The sequence below is a fragment of the Trichechus manatus genome, unplaced genomic scaffold (genome assembly GCF_000243295.1).
Source record: "Trichechus manatus latirostris isolate Lorelei unplaced genomic scaffold, TriManLat1.0 scaffold00036, whole genome shotgun sequence".
NCBI lineage: Eukaryota > Metazoa > Chordata > Mammalia > Sirenia > Trichechidae > Trichechus > Trichechus manatus.
The window spans coordinates 6,758,478-6,782,041 of record NW_004443972.1 but is presented as its reverse complement, the minus strand read 5'-3'; the positions used below and the strand labels follow the sequence as shown (position 1 = coordinate 6,782,041).

Below are 23,564 nucleotides of genomic sequence, written 5' to 3'. Positions count from 1 at the left end.
ACACACCAGTCTACATATGATATTTCACATAGTCATGCCTGGGAAAAGGGGGTTTATATGCTAAATAAGAGATGAGAAATCTACTTGTGATTCCCATTCTGTTTTAGTTTTAAATATTAAGCAATTCATTTATTTTTCATTACCAAGAAGAGGTACAATAAGATTGCTGCATTATATATTTTGATGTCTTTCAGTGAAAAGTGTATATAATTCTTTAAAATGGCAAAGTCGGTTAAATATAATTTATTTATATATTTATCATAATGATAAACCTTTTGAGTGTGCTGGATATCATGCATAAGGGCTTTCATATTATGAGAAAGTCATTATATGATTATACTGATATAATTGTAATTGGAAAGTTTTTAGCAGAAGTGAAAGACTCATTCTAACTACCTTTTTTACTCTTGGGGAAAAAAACCTTTAAGAGCTATTAACTCCACTGGCAAAGAATGAATTTATCTGGTTTGATGAATTCTGTTATTCATGTTTGAGCTTCACATTTGAATTTACTTTCCATTCATCTCTGGCAGTCAGATATTTCTGTTTTTTTATGGATTTTTTTTTGTCTCGCTATTGTAATACACAAAGCTTGAGTGTTTCTAGAGAAAACAAGATGCCTAGGTTTTTAAAAAATTGGCAAATGTCTTTGATGATTTTTAACAATAGAAATAGTAGAGGTTTGTGCTGAGGAATAACTCCTATAAGTTTGTCTTTAAGTATTCAATTAACGGATTTTTTTTTTTTTGCACTACCTGTAATACATTTTGTTTTTGTGGTTGTGCATTTCAGATCTTATACAAAGCTAAAGGTGAAGATGTGAAGCATAAATGCACAATGAGTCCTGATCTTCCTCAGTTTCTCCAGGCCAAGTGCAATGCTTACAATATCAGTGATGTAAGTGGGGTCTTTGAAAGGGTGTGAAATCGAAATCTGAAAATAAAATAATAGAATCTTAGAGTAGGATGGGACCTTGACAACTATTTAGTAAATTTCCCACATAGCTCTGTTGAAGCATATCCCATGATGCTGGTTCTTTTCCTCTTGAGTCGGCCTTTTCAAGTGTAGGACAGCTCTAATGGATATAACATTTTTCTTTACATAGCACATGAAATCTATTCCCCTAACAGTTCTACTCAGTTTTTCTAGTTTTGCCCATGGAAGAGGTTACCATCCATAAAAATAAAAATAAAAAAAATTCCTTTTTCTTACGGCAGCCTTAAAATTTTTAAAGCTGACCACTAGGTCTCCATAAGACAGAGCAACTTCATTTTCTCCATTAGTCCTTATATGTGATGGTTTCCCAACCCTTCATTACTGGATCCACTCTCGTTTTTCAATATCTCTATTCAATATGTGGAGTCCCTGTATGTTGCAAAAGGTCAGCATGCTTGGCTGCTAACTAAAAGTTTGGAGATTTGAGCCTACCCAGAGGCACCTCATAAGAAAGGTCTGGCAATCTACTTCCCCAAAATCAGCCATTGAAACTGTGTGGAGCACAGTTTACTCTGACACACATGGGCTCACCATGAGTTGGAATCAACTGGACAGCAACTGGTTACTGGTTTTTCAATATGTACCTAAACCAGATTTGAGTGAATAATTAGTGCAGAGTCCAATGATCTTATGCTTTATTAATATGACTTCCTAAAACATTATGTGCTCTAGGGGGTTCCTGTAGGTTATATCTGGAAAAGAACAAAACAATCCCAGCAGCTGAGGAATTCCTTTAGCTGATTAATACACAGCATGTTGACATCCTTTTTGCTTTTCCATCACAGGTATGTTATAAACGGGACTGGCATGATTTAATAGCCAAGGGCAACAATGTGCTGGGTGACGCTATTCCCATCACTGCGGCCAAGGCGTCAAGAAACATTGCCAGTGATGTGAGTAAAAATTTTTGGTGAAATCTGAGTGATTGCCTTTTCTAAAAGCTATCAAATGTGTGTTTGTTTAAATGATACCTCATTGAAAACAATATGTTGAATTAATGACATTCTGATTCTCCAGAAAATATTGTTTTGAAAACTTGTCACTTTTTCAATGCTTTTATGCTCTTTCCAGTTGACCCTACTTGGTAGAGCTGTCATAAATCTGACAGCGGCTTTCTCCCTGATTCATCGCCCAAATTACCTTCCCTGACACATTTCCCTGACAGCCCACATTCATTTTCAGTGGGAACACCCGACTGACAGGAACACGTTAAATTCAGATGACTGCCTGCATTATAACTGCATTAAGAAAATTTAAAAAAGTTTCTTTTAAAATGTAGAGATTTTTATAAGCCAGATGGGAAAAAGCCCGCTTTTCTAGGATATAATTTTCTGATTCTTGCAAATTGATGCCCATTTCATCTGTAATAGAAAAAATACACGTTTATACTTAATCTCATCTTTGAAAAACAAAATTTTCAAAAAGCATGCACTTGACTTTCACACACCATTCCACGGGCTACAAACTTGGCTTGAGAAAAATCTGGAAGAAAGAAACCAACCATCTGTACAGACCACACTGGAGATAGGGTGTAAGAACTCTCCTGCTTTCCTTGTAGGCATGTACTGAAAATGTCTTCCTCAAAGGTTTGCATACAATGCACATCGCTACGAGATACGTTTCTAGTATTAAGAAGAAAGTGAAAGTCTAAAGTATGAGTTTATCGGTTTTTTAGCACTTGCACCATTATTCTTCTAGCCTGCCTAGAAATTACTTGATAATCCCTTTCACCTGCTCAACTCTTATTTGTAAATTAGGGTTTATATGGCAGGCACAGAGTATCTGCAGGGCTGACGTGGATTTGTATTCTCTTGTGTAAAAATTGGGGTTTTGACCTGTTACAGTATAACTCTAACTGCATTTCTCTTGCTGAGCCCAGCAGTGAGCGACCTTGGCAGCAGAGCTTTTGCCATCAAGTTTGTACTGATGGGAGAAGCCCACAGCAGTTCCTGCCCTTAGCGTAGCTCCTGAATTCATTAGCAGCTGCTTCAGCAGCGCGTTTGAAAAGTAGCTGCTGAGAAATGGGGTGGCTGAAGGCCCCACTACCTTTAAATTGGTGCCACCTGGGAAGAAAAGGGTTTTTGTTTAAACCTTATATTAGGTCACCCTGAGACAGCAAACACAGTAATGCTTTCTGCAGGGCTTCGAATCGGTTCGGTTCAGTTAGAATCCCTGCTGAGAATTTGCATTCCGATCCCAGATATGCTGAATCAGAATCCACATTTTAACAAGATCCCCAGGTGTAAAGATCTTGTTAAAATGTAGATTCTGATTCAATATATCTGGGATGGGAATGCAAATTCTCAGCAAGAGTTTGAACCAGAATGAACTGGTTTGAAGCCTTGGTTTTCTACCCCTCACCCTAGCAGGATCTTAGCATAAACTTCTTGCGTATAGACTTCTCTAGCGTTCTCTTCTGCATCTTTTGTGCATATATCACTAGGCCAAAGGGAATAGAAAATAGAAGAATTCCTCAATAATTTCTAATACTCAGTGATGTGAAATAACATTGGGTTAGTAATTCACATTCTGAGAAACCAAGAGATATTGGTTTTATATTTTTAACATGTCATGTTCATATTAAAAGTGAACATTCAGTTGGTTTTTAAAAAGCTCTTTATGCAAATCATCTGTAGGATTCATAGCAAAGAAAAGAAACTTGTTCAGAATTTATCATGACACCTCCTTGAAATCCCAGCAGTGTTTGAAATAAATGCTTTCACTCTAAACACTCTGGAGGGTGTGTGGTTTGTATTTTGCATACAGTCTTCCAGAAAGTCACAATGTTCTGGGTGCCTTTGTATCTGAATATAATTGCTGCGCCAACTGTTATAAATGCCTAGAGCTTTGCTAACCAAATTCTGTCTCTGTAGTATAAATACAAGGAAGCTTATGAAAAGTCAAGGGGAAAGCATGTGGGTTTCAGAAGTCTCCAAGACGATCCCAAACTAGTCCATTATATGAATGTGGCAAAGATGCAGTCTGATCGTGAATACAAGAAGAACTACGAGAACACCAAAACTAGCTATCATACCCCTGGGGACATGGTCAGCATTACAGCTGCAAAGATGGCCCAGGATGTTGCCACCAATGTCAACTACAAACAGCCGTTACATCGCTACACATACCTACCTGATGCCCTGAGTCTCGAGCATAGCAAGAATGTGAATCAAATTCAGAGTGATGTAAGTATGTGTAGCATAACAGACTGAGGGATGTGTGTACTTAAGGGATGATCGTTTCTCCCTATTTTATTAGACTACAGAATACAGTAAGATTTTTTAAATACACTTTAAAATAAACAGCCATTATAGAAAGATTTAACAAAAGCATGATAAACAAGCTGTATTTTTGCTGACTTTCTGTGCTTATGTCATAATGATTATGACATTGTCTTTATGGATCAAAAATAAAACCGTATTCCTCTAACTACACAAGCCACCTTGATTCTCAACAGGAGGGAGCGGGTGCTTTTGATGGGCCAGCTTCAATGGAAAACTAACCAAACTCATTGCCTTTGAGTCAGTTCCGACTCATAGCAACCCTATAAGACAGAGTCGAATTGCCCCATAGGGTTTCCAAGGAGCGGCTGGTGGATTCAAACTGCCAGCCTTTTGGTTAGCAGCTCAACGCTTAACCAGTGTACCACCAGGGCTCTGGCTTCAGTGGTAATAGATGTATAATACAAAATAGGAGAATTCTTTATTCTTCCTGAATTCAAGAAAGTTATTTTCTTTTTTTAATGCAAGGTCACACTCTCCTCCATGTAAATCTATGGAATGAGTCATCTAAAATGAACTATCAAGGCTTTGTAATTGCAGGGTGATTCATGGAGAGCTGCACAAGGAGGGTGTTTAACATTCAGGGCTTTTCCTTCTGCAGGAGCCAGATTTCTGGAAGAATCATCCTCTGTAAAGGGAAGAAATGGTGTTCATTTATTGTTGCTCAGTGAAAATATCTCTCCCCAGCTGAGATCAGGAATAGTCTAGGTGGACAGTGGGGGCTTACAGAGAAGCTTTGGATGAAACTCAAAGTTTTAGAGTCTTCAGTGAAATAGAAAAGAAAACTCGATTTGTTGTTCAAAGAGACACAACTTTTTTAGCAGCACTCGTGGAAATACATGCCCTAGATTCCTTTCGGTGTTGTATAATGCACTCTAACAGCAGAGTCGCTTTATCTTATTACCAAATTCCAGGTAATAAGCTCTGTGACAGACATAGACAAGCGCTCCATTACAGACATAAGCTTGCTGAAAAGAGTTGTTATTCGTTTCTTGGGGATAGAATTGCAGATTTCAGAAACACCTCTTGAATATTCTCTAAGATGTCTCCTCATATAAGATTACTCTTTTACAGAATGTATATAAAGACGAATATAACAGCTTCTTCAAGGGCATTGGATGGCTTCCTATTGGTTCTCTGGAGGTCGAGAAAGCCAAGAAAGCAGGCGAAGCATTAAATGAGAAGAAGTATCGACAGCACCCAGACACCATCAAGTTCACAAGTGTGCCTGACTCGATGGGTATGGTTTTGGCTCAGAAGAACACAAAGCAGCTGAGTGATGTAAGCATTTTCCCTTCAAAAGTGCTTGACCATAAATAACCCCTGCAAACGAGCCACTCCACCGTCTTTCTTAATTCAGTATGTGAAGGTGCATCTACATTAGCAAATAAACTGCTTTCAGAGGTATAATAGAAAGGTTTTACTTTTTAAGCAACTTGGATCTTGCTTAGGAAAAATGGGGAAATGGGAGGGGGATTTGAAATCTGCTTTATATTCCAAATGTAGAGAGTCTGTGTTAGTCATAAAAAAAACCCCTACCCATTATCCATACAAAATGATAGCATTACTATTGTTGTTTGTGAGTCTGTCTCAATTGCCAAATAAGCCATGTATTACTCTGAGCTGCAATAATTCTGGCTAGCTGCATGGGCAGAAGGTATACTGTCCTAATCCCCTTGCATAATAGTTCCATGTTCTGAGAGGCTCTCAGAGAGAGGTTTCATGGGAGGAGATAAACAGTTTGCTTTCAGAGTCATCTGGGGTTTCATTTCTGAGCCCAGGTCTGTCTGGAACTCTTGTTCTTTTATTCAGGAGCTAATTACTATGCTCAATGCTTCACGTCATTGAGTTATTTCATCTCGTTGCCAGTGAGTCGATTCTGGCTCATAATGACCCTGTAGGAAACCAGAGGGTTTCCCAGGCTGTAAATCTTTATGGAAGCAGACTGCCACATCTTTCTTCCATGGAACAGCCAGTGGGTTTGAACTACTGTCCTTTCGTTTAGCAGCCAAGTGCTTAACGGCTGCGCCACCAGGACTCCTTGTGGTAATTTCACAGTTCTGTTAGAACACCTTCACCAGAGAGAGGAGATAAGTAAAAGGCAAGGAAGGGGAGACTTTTTGTGTTTTTAGCCCCCAAGTCTTGGAAAGTGGGGAATGATTTGCTTGGCTCAGATTTGAGGATTACCTGTAGATTTCATTTTCAGAACAGCCCCCACATTATCACAGACATTTAAAGATTAATTCTATTTTAGTGGTAATTGTTGGTGTCACTTCGTCGGATTTCCTTTGTTCTGACCTTGGTGTCCCTTCTTACTGTGTTTTTCCAGTTAGCTAAAAAAAAACTGTACGTTTACTGCAGTCAGTCCTCCTGTCCCCAAAAAATGCCATGGTCATCTACCTAGTTACTCAAGCCAGAAACCAGGCAGTCACTCATCTGCTGAGTCAGGCTCCTAAATATCACTCCGCTATCCTGTCTGAGCACGCCTCTGTCTTTCAACTGCCGTGTGGACAGCTGTAATAACCTGTTAGTTGGACTCTCTTCCTGAAGTGTCATACGGCAGCTAGAAAGACCATCTTAGAACATAAAATCAGGTCACTCTTATACTAAAACCCCTTAATAACTTCTCCTTAAACTTAAAATCTAAACATGTTAACTTGGCTCATAAGTCCCTCCACTCTATGCCCTGCTTCCCCCTTCAGTCTAATCCCCTTGGTCTCCCTCCATATGCTACAGTCACATGACCAGGCGACTTTCGTCCCTGAGGCCTCCAAGCCCTTTCTAGACTCAGGGTCCTTCACCAGCCCTGGAATGTTCTTTGTCTGCCCTGCTCTCCTGCCCTTTCTCCAAGTTTGTGTGTAAATGTCACCTCACCAGAGAGCCTTTGCTGACCACCCTGTTACTCCTCTACAATTACTCCGTCTGCAACACATCACAAATTTTAGCTATATTTTATAGTTCCTGAGTTTATCGTCTGTCTCCCCTACCGGACTATAAGCTCCATGGGGGCAGGGACCAGGTTTGCCCTTTCCACCACGTTAAATGCAGAACCTATCACCATGCCTAGCACACAGCACTGTCAAAAAATATTGGTGGAACAAATACACGAATACGTCTACTAGAGCCCCCTCACTGTGATGGTTTAGGTATTTACCTGGGACATGGAAAAGCACAAATGATAGCCTTCATTTTGAAGAGTGTGAGCTTAATGAAACACATTATGTCCACTAATGACATTTGCATGTCACCTCCTTTCATTTTAGTTGAACTACAAGGTGGAGGGGGAGAAGCTGAAACACAAGTACACTATGGACCCCGAATTGCCTCAGTTTATTCAAGCCAAGGTCAATGCTCTCAACATGAGTGAGGTGAGTATTTGGCCTGGTGCCAGTCTAATTTTGCTTATGACAGCTGCTCCTTTCCAGCCCTGTGAAACTCTCAGACTGAGAAGTTTAAGGGAAGCAAAGTGAGTGTGGCTTCTTTTGAGTCTCCAGATTGGATCCTTATTATAGAACATGAGACTAGAGGGCTCTGTAAAATGTTATTTAATGTTGTTGTTATTAGTTACTGTCAAATTGATTCCAACTCATGGCGACCCATGTGTGCAGAGTAGAAGTGCTCCATAGGGTTTTCAAGTCTGTGACCTTTCAGAAGCTGATTGCCAGGCCTGTCTTCTGAGGCATCTCTGGGTGGGTTCAAACCTCCAGTCTTTTCAGCTAGTAGTCAAGCGCTTAACCATTTGCGCCACAGACATTTCCAATCTATGTGTTGTGGCCCCTTAGTAGGTTATGAAATCAATTCAGTAGCTTGTGACCAGCATTTTTTTCTTTTTTTAATGGAACAAAATGGGATAGATAAGATTGGAAAACTCAGGAATGCATAGTCTGTAGTAAGGATAAGTTTTGTTTTCTAAAATTTTTGTTTCAGTTATTTATTAGAACTTCCACAAGAAGTTAGTGCAATTATCTTCAGAAATATATTTCTGTAACTAGCCTTTCTCTTGAGTATTCTAGATACTTAATTGCTGATGATATTTAAATCCACTTTTTTTTTTAAATTTGATAAATTTTAGTTTAAAAACGATCAGACTTGAAAAATATTGTTCATTTCTTTACAAATGGCCTATTCATTCTTCCAAAGTTTTAGGCTCTCTTTGGACTCGAAGTAAACTTTTTTAGTATTTACTTTTTTGCCTTTCATTTATTTAAAAAATTTTTTTTCTGATTTTATAAGTAATATATAAAAGCAAAACATTAGAATTTATTAAAGCTGGATGGTATCACATCAGAATTTTATATGTTGGTTCCATATTTTTCTGTAAGTTTCAAACGCTGCATTACAAACAATACAAAAAAGTGCATGCTTATTATTGAAAATTTGGAACATATAAAAAATTATGAAAGAAAAAAATCATCTGTTATCCTGAATTCAAAGCATTACCTTTCTGTCTCTTTGTTATGTAAACATATACATTTTTAAAGAGGTTGAGATCATACTCTGTATATAGTTCTGTTTGCTGATGTTTTTAAAAGGATACACAGAAGATGAACTAACAGCCCAATTCCATGAGTTTTCTGAAAGGGATATATTGTGATATGTTTTATAAGAAAGATTTTGGCATCTTGTTTTATTCGTCTTTTAATTACGCCAAATGACGAAATAATCGTTTCTGTTTTGAAGGCTCATTATAAAGCAGACTGGAAGAAAACCATTGCTAAGGGCTATGATTTGAGACCAGATGCTATTCCAATAGTTGCCGCAAAAAGTTCACGGAATATTGCTAGTGATGTAAGTCTAATCTGAAAGCAGTAGACTCTCTTTCTGTATATTTTTAAAATCTTTACATGTATATTAGGCTATATGAGCTAAATTAGGTGGCAAATAAGGAAATTATAATATAAAAATATTTCTTAATATCCTAAGTACTATTTTTTAAAATATTGCCTTGCTTAAAATAATTTAAAAGAATTAATATAGTTACTACAAAGAAGAAAATTCCTTTTTTAAACTGTGAAATATTTGGAATTCTCATTAGTATCATTGTTATTAACTTGAATACTGCTTTTTATTTAGATTTCATCAAGAGAGTCTTGGTATACTAAAATATCATTGAATCAAAACAGTATCCAATGTTTTAAAAGAATACAATTTTTTAAATTTTATAATTTCAGCAAAGAGAAACATCTGATGAAAACCAGGAAGAATTATAGACTAAATTACATAATTTTAATTAATTAGTTAATTAAAAATTTTTAAATTATATTCTTCATATGAATTGATACAATAAATACCTTGGTAGAGTAAAAACTCATTCATTTGGAGTCCAATATACTAATTTGTACAATTTGCTGAAATTTACTTATGATTATGCAAATACTTTATAAGGCAATAGAAACAAAATAATAAAAAAAATACACATCAAATACTTAATAAACTCTTCAGAAACTTTTGAGTATATTCAAAGAATATACTTATAAATAATCTATAAACTACAAATCATTCAATTCTTAATTATCCCCAAAGCAGCTTTCAAAACCATCCATTAGAAATATTTTGCTAGTTGTTTATTTAAAAACACTTGAAAAAAATTTTTAAAAACTTGTAAACTTAGACTTTACCTAGATTCAGATTGAATTTGACTCTGAGTTAATTTGTTATATAAATAGAGTTTAATATTTAATATAAAAGGATATTATTTATACTTAATATAGATAATTACAAATTTAATATAGAAGTGTATAAGTATAAATTAATAAATATAGTTTATTATAGTTTAATATATAGCTTGGTATTTTCTATGCTCCACCTTATCAAACTTCTGTCTCCCCTTCTTTTTCATATAGTGCAAATATAAGGAGGCTTATGAGAAAGCCAAAGGCAGACAAATTGGATTTCTTAGTCTTCAGGATGACCCTAAGCTGGTTCACTACATGACTGTGGCTAAAATACAGTCAGATCGTGAGTACAAAAAGGGCTACGAAGCCACCAAGACCAGGTATCACATACCCTTGGATATGGTCAGTATGACAACTGCCAAGAAATCTCAGGAAGCCACTACCAACACCAACTATAGACAGCCCTTCCACAGCTACACGCTGCTGCCGGATGCCATGAATGTGGAGCACTCCAAGAATGCGATGCAGATTCAGAGCGATGTATGTTAACAGTCCACAGATGTGTCAGCATAGGGCTAGTTACCCATTTCCAGCCAGCGGAACAAGAACTAGGAAATTTCACTTACTCTAGGGACAAAAACTAGGAAACTCCACTGACTCCATTCTAAAACCACTTGGACTCACTGTCATTAGTGATTCCTTCCAGGATTTGAAATTTTAAGATTTTAGTCATTTAAGTGATATGTAGCTTTATTTTATTATGTTTTTTTTAAAAAAGTTGGCTGTTGGATCGATATAGCATACGTTCTCTGAAAAATCAAGAGATTCAAATGGGTGATGTATAGCATCCCTTCCTGTGCAAAATTGTCTTCCCTACAGATAAGGAAGATGGAATGTACTCTATGTATCATAGGCTGGGGTGGATATGACTCCTTTCTGTTAACTTTTCATTTCTTTTCTCCAATAAAATTATTTTTTAAAGCAATTGTTGGGTTAGGATTTCCTGTTCAAGACCACCATGCATGCAATTCCTTTTATAATTAATTTTTCCCAAATGAAAGTAGGGAGTAAAGAGCAGGTTATGTGCCCCCCCCCTTTTTTTTTCCTTTTGATAATGACTACATCATCTAGCCAAAGGAACTAAAGGCCTGACCCTTTCTGAAATGAGAATTTCCCTTTTTTGTTGCAAAGAACCTATACAGATCTGACTTCACCAACTGGATGAAAGGGATTGGCTGGATCCCCATACAGTCACTGGAGGTGGAGAAGGCAAAGAAAGCGGGAGAGATACTGAGTGAGAAGAAATATCGCCAGCACCCGGAGAAGCTGAAGTTTACCTACTCCATGGACACAATGGAACAAGTACTCAACAAGAGTAACAAACTGAATATGGATAAGGTAAGAACGCACCTGCTAGCTTCAGCCACAGAAACGCATGGTGCTCAGGGTATTGAGCCTGGCAGTGCCTCTAGAGTTCTCTTCTGCATTCTTATTTTTCTGGTGGTGATTGTGGTGATGGTGGTAGGGGATTGTATACATTTCACCAAGTCTAAAAAGTTCTCTCTCACACTGATGCTCAGGATATAAGAGAACTGCAATACTCCACACAGTTGCTTAACTGGAAGAGGGCTTCCTTGCCTGATGATCTTTTTGTTGTTGTTGTATATTCCGTTTTCCCAACCCATCTTCTTGCTATTTCAGCACATTTTTAATATCTGATTTAACCTCTTTGACCATGGGGATGTGGAATCTCTTCTTCTTAGTAGCATTATTAGAGACTTGTCCTGCTGCAAAATCATATGCCTGATCTTGTTGTTGCAGAGACGCTACACTGAAAAATGGAACAAAGACAAGACCACCATTCATGTCATGCCTGATACTCCAGATATTTTACTCTCCAGAGTAAACCAAATCACCATGAGTGATGTAAGTAGATGAACAACAACAGACATGGGGAAGAAGATTGAAGGGAACTAATACTTATGGAACGTCTGCCTTGTACATGCCACTTCGAAATAAACAGATGCTATTGTTTTTCTATTTTATCTTTTAGAAACTGTACAAAGCAGGCTGGGAAGAAGAAAAGAAGAAAGGATATGACCTGAGGCCCGATGCTATCCCAATAAAGGCTGCAAGAGCCTCTAGAGACATTGCCAGTGATGTAAGTGATTTTACTGGACCTCCTTTAGGCCAAACGAATAAGAGCAGATAAGTCAAGCTGGTGTGTACTCAGGAGCTGGGGTCAGCTCTGTTCAGTGTTGGTGGGAACGCCACCCCGTGCAGCATGACACGCACCACCTTAGCCCAGTGACACACCTTCTAAGCATTTGTTTATGATTTAATGTAAAAAGTGGCTGGGTCTTGTTAAGGTAAGTTGCTTTTAGATTATTAAAACCATTTATAGGCAATTCTAAGCAAATACAGGAAAGTAACATACATAGTTTACCCAGGAGACACATGGCCAGGTTCTTTCCTGAATTTAAAATACACTGCGAAATCATGCCTGCAGCCTTTTCTGCTTGTTGAATGGCTGAGTAGGGAGAGATGCTTTCTAAATCATTCTTTCTTTTCATGGACTCTGGTCTGGGAAGAAATTTGAAGTAAAAACCTTTTGTTTCTTACCCCTGTGAGCTCCTTCCTTTCAAGTTTTAAAGTAGCTTTCAAATTCTACACCTATATTACGGGGCTGAGGGTTGTGGGGACCATGGTCTCAGGGAATATCTAGCTCAATTGGTGTAACATAGTTTATAAAGATAATGTTCGTTCTGCAGTCTACTTTGGTGAGTAGCATCTGCGGTCTTACTTTACTGGTCTCACCCCGTCTGGAGCAAGGGAGAATGAAGAAAATCAAAGACACAGGGAAAGTTTAGTCCAAAGGACTAATGGACCACAACTACCATGGCCTCCACCAGACTGAGTCCAGCACAACTAGATGGTGCCCGGCTACCACCACTGACTGCTCTGACAGGGATCACAATAAAGGGTCCTGGACAGAGCTGAAGAAAAATGTAGAACAAAATTCTAACTCACTAAAAAAAAAAAAGACCAGACTTACTGGCCTGACAGAGACTGGAGAAACCCTGAGAGTAGGGCCCCCGGATACCCTATCAGCTCAGTAATGAAGTCACTCCTGAGGTTCACCTTTCAACCGAAGATTAGACAGGCCCATAAAACAAAACGAGACTAAAGGGGCACAGCAGCCCGGGGCAAGGACTAGAAGGCAGGAGGAGACAGGAAAGCTGGTAAAAGGGAGAGTATTGACATGTCATGGGGTTGGTAACCAATGTCACAAAACAGTATGTGTACTAACTGCTTAATGAGAAGCTAATTTGTTCTGTAAACCTTCATCTAAAGTACAATAATTTAAAAAAAAAGAAAACTTCACACCTATAGAAGAGCTAAGGATGTCTAGTGAACGATATTTTGTTTTCTTTTCTTCACCATTTTTACTGTCATGCTCTCTCTTCTGTCCACAGTACAAATACAAGAAAGCCTATGAACAAACCAGAGGGAAACACATTGGCTTCCAGAGCCTAGAAGATGACCCCAAACTAGTGCACTTCATGCAGGTGGCCAAGATGCAGTCAGACCGGGAATACAAGAAGGGATACGAAAAATCCAAGACACATTTCCACACCCCAGTGGACATGTTAAGTGTGGTGGCTGCCAAGAAGTCTCAGGAAGTGGCCACCAACACCAACTACAGAAATGTGATCCACACCTACAACATGCTTCCTGATGCCATGAACTTTGAATTGGCCAAGAATATGATGCGGATCCAAAGTGATGTACGTGAAAGCCACATTTAAAGAGCTTTTGCTCTGTGCATAATAAGCGAATCATGAATGACTATAACTAATGAAAACTTTAATTTCTGAGAGAGATTTATATGCAATTTCCCAACAAGGTGTTTTGTTTCCTACTTCAGATTGAATTTATTTCTTTTAACTAGTTGTTGTTGTTAGGTGCCTTCGAGTTGATCTGACTCATAGTGACCCTACATACAACAGAACGAAATACTGCCCGGTCCTGTGCCATCCTCACAATCATTGCTATGTTTGAGCCCACTTTTAACTAAAGGGCATTAATTCTAGAAACTAAAGTCTTATTTTCTACTATTGTTGCTGTGAGCATTGAAGTCTGAATTCAGATGTAGCAAATGAAATTTGGCTTCAGAAAGAATGTGTGGAGGATGAGAAACATAAAAGGCTCCTGACAGAGGAGTAAAAGGGAAAAAGCAGGAAATCAAGTAACCTGATATCTCCTGCCCCTCAAACCTAGCCAATTTTTATTATGTGGCACTTCTAACTTTGTAATTGCCTATCTTACTTACTGGTGAAATATTGAGAGGTAATGGATGAGGTCGTTTTAGAATAATTATGAGGAAGACAGAAAGGATAGAATGCCAATAATTCAGCTATAGAAACCATTTTGTGGCCTGTGAGGAAGTGAATTTTAAGTTAGGAACCAAAGGTAGGCCATGCCAAGCCTATATTTCTCTTTGGGAATGTAAAAGCTGAGTTATTAATTGCCAGAGAGTTACATAAGTATCCAAATGAAAGCAATATTATGCAGTTTTAGAGGGAAATACCAAAGCTGCAGGGAGAAAAATGAAATTTACCCAAAGTTCCAGTAAGGTTTCTGGCATGTCCAAGGGAGATATGGCAGTGGTGAGTGATCAAACACAGCAGAAGAGAGGAGAAACGGGGTTCTGTAAGTCGTCCATTAACCAAGGGACTTGGGAAGATTTGTAGAAAATTAGGCCAGCATGGTTACCTTGTCAAGGAGACAATAGTTACATGGCAGATTAACCTATCTGGTGTTTCTCAGCACTTTTTCTTTAAGAAGGCATCCAGGAAAGCAAAGAAATCACGAAGATATTTCTGCTCATTTTAAATTTTTCATGCTAGGAAATGTAAAAAAGATAAAAATTGGAAGTTAAAAATGGTTGAAGTTCAACATCCTATAGGTTGAAAACTGAAGTGGAAGTTATGGAATGTTAAATACATACTCAGTTCTTGGAAACTTTGGTTTTTTCTCATCATTGTCTGTTTCCTTCTTTGCAGAATCAGTACAAAGCTGACTATGCTGACTTCATGAAGGGTGTTGGATGGCTCCCTCTGGGTTCCTTGGACGCTGAGAAAAACAAGAAAGCCATGGAGATTATTAGTGAAAGGAAGTACCGCCAGCACCCAGACACTTTGAAGTATTCCACACTGATGGACTCAATGAATATGGTCTTGGCCCAGAAAAATGCAAAAATTATGGATGAAGTAAGTCTTTCAACAATGTAGTGTTCCCATATGCATCAGAGAGAATCCAGGCGTATCTTACATTTAATGTAAAGATTTTGCCAGCCCAGTGCTTCACTTCAGCAGCACATGTACTAAAATATATTGAGGTTTACTCTACCTTGTTGAAAAAAGAAAAGACAGAAATTATTCCTAATTAATGAACCCCCAAATATTTAATGAACCATCCTATCTCATAAAACCAAAAAAAGATCAAACTCATTGCCATCAAGTTTCCAACTCATGGTGACCCCATGTGTTACAGGGTAGAACTGGTCTATAGGGTTTTCTTGGTTGTGATCTTTACGGAAGCAGATCACCAGTCTGTCTTTTATGGTGCAGCTGAGTAGGTTTGAACCGCCAAGCTTTAGGTTAGTAGTTGAGTGCAAACCTTATGCTCCACTCAGGGACCTTTCTATCTCATAGAGGTAACAAAATAAATAGGGTCCCTTCTCTTTTAATAAGGAGTCCTGGTGGCACAGTGGTTAAGCGCTTGGCTGCTAACCGAAAGGTTGATGAATTGAACCCATTAGCCTCTCTGTGGGAGAAAGATGTGGCAGTCTGCTTCTGTAAAGATTTACAGCTTTGGAAATCCTATGGGGGCAGTTCTACTCTGTCCTATAGATAGGGTCACTATGAGTCGGAATTGAGTTTTGGTTTTCTTTTAATACATACTTTTAAAAATGAGTCTGTTTGTCTCAGATGAGGTTGAGTAGCAGCTCATGAAGCTGAATCAGCAGAATATTTGGCTGATAACAGCTGAGTGTTGCAGCCCACCCATGATTCCCAGCTGCTTTGATGGAATTAGGGAAAATTCCCCAGAATACATGGCTGTAGTGCATTCTGAGCAAGAGCTTTCCCTGGGCAATCATGAGAACAATTGTAGACAAGTAGTTCCCTGGATCATTAATTATTCCAGTTTTTAGAAAAGCTTTACTGTAATTTTACATATATTCACTGTGAGATAATACCATGACCAATAAGAACATCAACCTTGGATGTCTGTTTTTAAGTCAAAAACAATACAATTACTGGTTGTATCGTGTGGATAACAATTAGAAATGCCTTTGGTTAACAAAAAGGAAAAAAAAATTATCTGAACCTTGACATTAAACAGTTGCAGAAACTAGTTGTTTCTAGTTACTCTGGAAAGATAAAGCTATATTATGTAAAGTCTCTAAGTAAATCCCCAGGAGCCTTCTAAGAAAGAAAACAGACAGATTTATTGAGAAGACTAACTTCCTTGAAAGAGATCTGCCTAAAAGACAAGGCACAAATCTCTACACCGGATTTAGAAGCTAAACCATTACCAGCATATATTTATTTTTAAATACTAAATTAAGTACTTCTGATTCTTTCCTTTATAATGATTATAATTTCAGGATAATGATGCAAAAATGAGAATCATAGCAATAGAATATGTAACAGTTGGAGATGGCTTGGTGATATAAAGTCAAATCCCCTCATTGCAGAGTTGAGGGAACTTTGGCCCAGAGAGGCAAAGTGGCTTTCCGAAAGACACACAGCAGGTCATTGGCTGTATCTGGACTAGAAACAGGGCTTTGATTCCTAGTTTAGTTCTCTTTCCACTAGAATTGATATGTTCGATACTATCACCACTAGCCACATGTGCTATTTAAATTTAGGTTAATTAAAATTATATATTAATAATTCAGTTCCTCATTCTCATTAACTACACTTCAAGTGCTCAATAGCTGCATATGGCTAAGGGCTACTGTATTCGATAGCACAGAATATTTCCATCATCTCAGAAAGTTCTGTTGGATAGTGCTGGTGTAGATCAAGAGTCAGAAAACTGTTTTTATAAATAAAGTTTTATTGTAACATAGCCACAACTATTTGTTTGCTTATTGTCCATGGCTGTTTTTGTGCTAAAACTGCAGAGTTGAATAGTTATGACAAAAATCATATGGTCCACAAAGCCTAAAATATTTACTATCTGACCCTTTAGAGAAAAAGAATTTGCTGACTCTTAGTCTAGAAGAGGGCTCACAAAGTTATTTATTGAAAATTAAGCCTAGCTAAAACAAAGAGAACATTTCTTGCTTATCAGATTTGCAAAGATTAGAACGTTGTATTATCCCAATATTGACAAGGGAGTTTATATTGATGAAAACTTTTTATCAGTAGTTTGTTGCTGTGTGTTAAAATTAAAAATTCAGGTAACCATTAATCTACAGAACTCCTTATGTATGTGTGCAAAAACATACATACATAATAATATTTGTTGCAGCTTAGGGTCTCTGAAAGGCAATGGCTGAGATGAAATTCAGGGTCCAGGGTATTCTTTAGGTATCGTACCTGTGAAAGGAGGATTGGGCAGAGAGAGAAGTCAAACTGTGATGCAGGCCCAGTCCCATGGAGAGTTCTTGAGTGTATAGAGCCTGTCCGAGGGTTCTGACGTTGAGCTGAAATGGCCAGGCATTTATCCCCCCACTTAGATCATCATTTGGATGTGACCGCCCTGGGAAAGTGTGCTCTTGACTAAGTCAGCAAACCCTGAAGGAGCTGACAACTGAAGGTTATCTGCCAATAGTTGGATAACAAGTCTTTCCATCCTCATGTCCACCACGAAGATCAAGGCATCATTGCTTGTAATAGAGAAAGACTGGAAACAACAAAATGTCCATCGGTATAGGACTGGCTAAATCAATTAGGTTATACCTCCTATTGGAATACTATACAGCTCTCTAAATGAATGAAGTAGATTATTTTAAGAAAGCTCAATGACGTGTAATTTATATTACTGAGTAAAAAAGCAAGATGTAGAACACTGTATTATAATGACCTCATTTACATTAAAGAAGGACTCTGTGTGAGTTTTAATATGCTTAGAAAATTTGGGGATGGAGAAGCTATCTCCAGACTGCAAGATGGGGGATGAGGGTACTTTTGCTTTTCATCTTACATCCTCTCCACTGAATTGTTTGAAAGAGCACATCTTCCATTTATGACTCAAAAAAGACAATAAACAACCTAGCTAATAAAAAGACACATAAAAATACATAAAGTAATTATATACATGTGCAATGGTTTATATATACTAAGGAAACTCCTTTCAAGATTTTAATTACTAGCTGCCACACTTTTATATATTTTTTACTTTCCAGCACCTATACAAACAAGCGTGGGAGGCTGACAAGACCAAAGTTCACATCATGCCTGATATCCCCCAGATTATTTTGGCAAAGGCAAATGCTATTAATATGAGTGATGTAAGTATAATTTCCTCTGTTATTATCTTTCTTTCCATCCCATTAAAAAAAAATTGTTAACTTCAATTATGAGAGTGAATGGTTTAAAAGTAATAGTGGAAATCCACAAGTGAAAATCTTTCTTTCTACTCTTGCTTACTGAGAGTTGGAGTGTTTTCCAATGGGATTTGGCCCGAGCAGTTAGGAACTTAAAGGGTGGTTGGATTTTGTTTTAGGGGCAGGTAGGTATTCTATATCAAATCAAGAGACTCGGCAGGAGGAGAAGGGCCTGGGGGCCAAGAGAAGAAAGGAAATGAGAATATCAGGACCTTTTCCTTAGAGACCTCTCCACAAAGTTATTCAGATGGTCCTAGAGAGGAGTCGTAGAGAAATTTTAATGGACGGGAAAGATGAACATCCTGAAGAATTTTTACAAGCCCCACAGCAAGGAATGTGCTATACTGGTTGGAAAATGCATTGGTGTTTTATTTCATTTTCTTTCTTATCCTAACTACAGTTGCTAGGAAATCCTCTAATCTTACCTATTTTTTCTTTTCTTTGTTTGAATTTTACAGAGATTTGAGATTGTTGACTTTTTCTGGATTGTAGAATCTACATAATTATATAAATAAATGTATCATTTGTAAAACAGTGAGGTTTTCTGTTGATGTAAAAATATGGCTGCTTCTTAGTCTTCCTTCAACTTTTTTGATAAAATGCAAAATGTTCTCCATGTATGAGGACCTCCCCTCTATAGAGGGAAGTTGGGGTGATCAACAGAAAAAATTCTTACCCATCATGCCAGTTAAGAGAGTCTTAAAAAAAAGAACCTACTGAATTCTCATATTTAAAAAAATATTTACAACCTAATACCCATTGCTGTCAAGTCGATTCCAACTCATAGCAACCCTGTAGGACAGAGTGGAACTGCCCTATAGGGTTTCCAAGGAGCGCCTGGTAGATTTGAACTGCCGACCTTTTGGTTAGCAGCCAAACATTTAACCATTCTGCTGCCAGGGCTCCACACGTAATAGAGACCAGTAAATTTCTTTTTTTTTTTTTTTTTTCCTGGTGGTTTCTTAAAAGTACGTTTGAGTTTATAATAGATTTTATTCAAACACAATTATGTTACTTGTGAGAACATTTAGCCATTGAGCCACCAATGAAGCATTCTGCTCCAATACAAAAAGGATGCCACAGTGCTAGTCTACTGTTGTAAAATCAGTTCAGGCTTTCCTATTTAGAAGAAAACTATTCCGCTTTCCTCTCTTCACAGAAACTCTACAAACTTTCTTTGGAAGAGTCTAGAAAGAAAGGCTATGATCTCAGAAGTGATGCAATTCCTATCAAAGCTGCCAGGGCTTCAAGAGATATTGCAAGTGATGTAAGTCTGCAGGAAAGCAGTCATCTGGCTGGGGGTTTCTATTTAACCAAAATAATAAAGGCTGAGTTCTGGAAACAATGAGTGGATAAAGTATGATAAAAGCACACCTGCTAATAAGAGCCTCAAACTGCCCGTGAATACTCTTAGCTTTTTTCCTATGTTTTCTCTGGTATTTCCGAGAAAACAGAACACTAACCACATTATGGCCCTCATAAATGTCAGCTCCCTGACTCGTGAGATCTAGGTAAAATTACTTTGAACTCTGTCACCTAGGTTATGACCTGTAGAAATCCAAAGCCCTTTGCCAAGTTTTCTTAGGGAAAGGCTGGTGTCATTCTTGCCTCCTGCCTCTTAGAATCTTTCTAACAAGATGCCTGACGTAGTGAATCGCGGGAGCCTGCTCATTTGGACTCATGAGATCTGACTGTTCAATAACTGGGAATTGTGCAAACCAGTTGTTAAACCATTAGTAGCTTGACATCAGCTGCTAGGAGTATTTACACTATCAAAAAACCTGTTGCCATCGAGTCAATTCCAACTCAAAGCGACCATATAGGACAGAGTAGAACTGCCCCATGGGGTTTCCAAGGAGCAGCTAGTGGATTCGAACTGCCGACCTTTTGGTTAGCAGCCAAGCTCTTAACCACTGTGCCACCACCAGGGCTCCATTTACACTAAAGAAATTGGCAAGCTTTACAAATTAGGACTTTTTTCCCCCTGAGAGCTGGTATACCAGCACACTGTTACCATAATACATCACCCGTATGAAACTCAATTTTTTCATTGGGTTGTTTCCACAAGAAATCCACTCACAGTGACCTGGGGATCATGGAAGGAGCACATTTTAGAACACTCTGCCCTTGGCTACCCCCCAGCCCTCCAGTTCTACTTTCTCTCACCGCTTTCATCTCTGTTCTTCATCTACCCTACCTATCTAGCCCTATCCTATTCCCACATTGTCCTGAAAACTCCAAATTCTTCACCCTCTTTATGCTGAAGTAATTTGGCTATCCTAGCTTCTACTTCCTAACTTGCACACTCTAACCCACAAGGAGAAAGGTAGAATAAGAGGCTCTCCATGTATCAGGATCTCCCCTCTGTAGAGGGAAGTTGGGGGTGATAAATAGAAAAATTTCTTACCCATTATGCCAGTTTAGAGTCTTAAAAGAAAAAGAGCCCCACAAACATAAAGCTACTCTAAAATTACACTGGGTACCTCATAATTGAGCATATTCTCATCAGTAAATGACTGGATGATTTTTCAGGGTGGCATTAAACTAATTAGAACATTCTGCTTTTTTCTGTCATTTGTCGTATTCTTATTACATATTAATGGTCTCTCCAACACTAACAGAGCATGTGTGTAAGTCAGTGTGGTATAATTTGAAGATCTGGAGTCTAATCCTTAGTAATTTTAGCAAGTCACTCACCTCTCTGGGTCTCAGCTTACTCATTTGTAAAATGGGAAAGATAATAACTTTGCTATCCACCTCTCAAAATAGTTGAATCGAGTTCCACAGATAAATGTGAAAAACATGTTTAGTGAACTGTAAAGCTCTATAAAATATCACTTATTATGAAATATGGAATACTGACACTAGCATGACTTCTAGTAAAGGAAATTGCTCTGAACACATATTCAAATTTTCTTCCCAGTATAACTACAAGTACAATTATGAAAAGGAGAGGGGGAAAATGGTTGGTTTCCGAAGTCTTGAGGATGACCCTAAATTAGTCCATTCCATGCAAGTGGCTAAGATGCAATCTGATCGAGAGTACAAGAAAAACTATGAGAAGACAAAGACCAGTTACCACACCCCTGCCGACATGCTCAGTGTCACAGCCGCCAAGGATGCCCAAGCCAACATCAGCAACACTGACTACAAACACCTGATTCACAAGTACATCCTCCTTCCAGATGCAATGAACCTTGAGCTGGCCAGGAATATGAATCGCATTCACAGTGATGTAAGGCTTTCTTCTTTCTGGGTGGTGGTTGTATTCCTAGCATGGTAAGGGAGATCACAGTCTTCTACCCCAGCTGAGAACTACTTTAGTGTCTAAATGGATAAGGTGAAGTAGAATTTACCTCTTCTTTCTGTAGAATGAATATAAACAGGACTACAATGAATGGTACAAAGGGCTTGGCTGGAGTCCAGCTGGTTCTCTAGAAGTGGAGAAGGCCAAGAGGGCAACTGAATATGCAAGTGACCAGAACTACCGCCAGCACCCAAGCAACTTCCCATTTAAGAAGCTGAGTGACTCCATGGACATGGTGCTTGCCAAGAAGAATGCGCACACCATGAACAAGGTAGACAGAACAGCTGCCCTTCCACACAGCTCCCAAGTAGGGAGAGGGTAGCAGCTCTGGTTCTTGTTTGGGAATTTTAATCCGGGTCCGCCACTTCTCGGCAGTGTCAAACATTTCCAAAGCACCCCTCTACACACATACCGTTTTCTTCTTCTACCCGCCTCCCATTTTTTCTTAACCTGTCCTTTTAATGGAATTAAAAATTAAATATTTTTTTTTTGCTATACCTTAAGTACTTTCAATCCATTCTAGAACATGGGAAATATTTAAAAGAAAAGTTTTTTAAAATCTGAGTTTCTTTTTGGTGTCTTTTCTGAATCATATGCTACTTTAGTTACTAGTTTAATTTCTTATATTTCAGAATGAGTGCTGTTAACTACTATTTATCTATAATTATATCTAGCTATAAATATATACGTATATATTCTTTTCTTTCCTGTTTGTCCTAGTTACTCAAGTTTCAAATGTCTTTTTTTTTTTTAATACTTCCTAGCATTTATACACCATTGATTGGAATAAAGATAAGACCAAGATTCATGTCATGCCAGACACACCAGATATTTTACAGGCCAAGCAGAATCAAACACAGTACAGTCAGGTAAGCTACATAAAAATTGCTTTAAGTTTTGACTTGAAACTTATTAAACTTACTAAATGATGTAATAGTAAATAACTGATGTAAATACTGAAACAAAAAATGGCTCACACTGGTTAGCCTAGGGATATTGCAAAATATAGTGGTTATGAGCAAGGGCCTCAGCTGTGACTATATAGTTTACGGAGGCAAGCCCTGTGACTCTCTTCTTTATCACAGCTTTCACTGTGCTTGGTCTACCTAGGCAATCAATAGCCACTGAAAGAAAAAATTCATCTAACAGATCTTGGATGAATATTGGCTTTGCTATTTATGAGTTATATGATATTGGGCAAATCACCTACCTGTCTAAACCTCAGTTTCCTCATCTATAAAATTGGGACCATAAAATTCCTATGACCTTGAATTTGCTGTAAAGACCAAGTGAGAAATTCCAAGTCAGGCTCTCTGCACAGTGCCTGACACATAGAAAGTACTGATAACAATTAGCTAGTTTTCACACAATACATCCATTCAGTGGGTTTGACTCAGGAAGATTCACTCATTCACTGGAACTCATAAAAGGCATTTTATCATCCATTACTTTTATCACTTATGTAATTAAAATTTTGTGAGCTAATTTTTTAAATCAATTATCTTAATATCTATGTTCAAAATAGTGAGCCCAGACTGTCAACAGCAGGAAAAAAAGCACCTGATATGGCCATATTGTTTCTCAACAGTAAAGGCCATACTCGAATATACCACCTGGTAGTCTCAGAGCCAAAAAAAATTGAAGCCAGATCATGTGATGCTAAGTCAGAGCTTTTTCTTTCTTCTTTTGTATTTCTGTTACTTTGTTTTTGTTTTTTTTCAGTTGTGCTTTAGGTAAAAGTT

General features: G+C 38.0%; 1 protein-coding gene across 1 annotated transcript in view; it reads left to right on the top strand.

The window, feature by feature from the left end:
* The window catches only part of NEB (nebulin), a 249,118-nt gene that overhangs the window by 64,576 nt on the left and 160,978 nt on the right, over positions 1-23,564 (top strand). Inside the window, exons 35-51 of the mRNA XM_004375379.2 lie at positions 793-897; positions 1,782-1,889; positions 3,870-4,181; positions 5,352-5,558; positions 7,541-7,645; positions 8,958-9,065; positions 10,121-10,432; positions 11,084-11,290; positions 11,714-11,818; positions 11,946-12,053; positions 13,369-13,680; positions 14,959-15,165; positions 18,315-18,419; positions 19,675-19,782; positions 21,439-21,750; positions 21,887-22,093; positions 22,587-22,691. Of these exons, the coding sequence (XP_004375436.1) occupies positions 793-897; positions 1,782-1,889; positions 3,870-4,181; positions 5,352-5,558; positions 7,541-7,645; positions 8,958-9,065; positions 10,121-10,432; positions 11,084-11,290; positions 11,714-11,818; positions 11,946-12,053; positions 13,369-13,680; positions 14,959-15,165; positions 18,315-18,419; positions 19,675-19,782; positions 21,439-21,750; positions 21,887-22,093; positions 22,587-22,691 (3,033 nt within the window). The remainder of the gene's footprint in view (positions 1-792; positions 898-1,781; positions 1,890-3,869; positions 4,182-5,351; positions 5,559-7,540; positions 7,646-8,957; positions 9,066-10,120; positions 10,433-11,083; positions 11,291-11,713; positions 11,819-11,945; positions 12,054-13,368; positions 13,681-14,958; positions 15,166-18,314; positions 18,420-19,674; positions 19,783-21,438; positions 21,751-21,886; positions 22,094-22,586; positions 22,692-23,564) is intronic.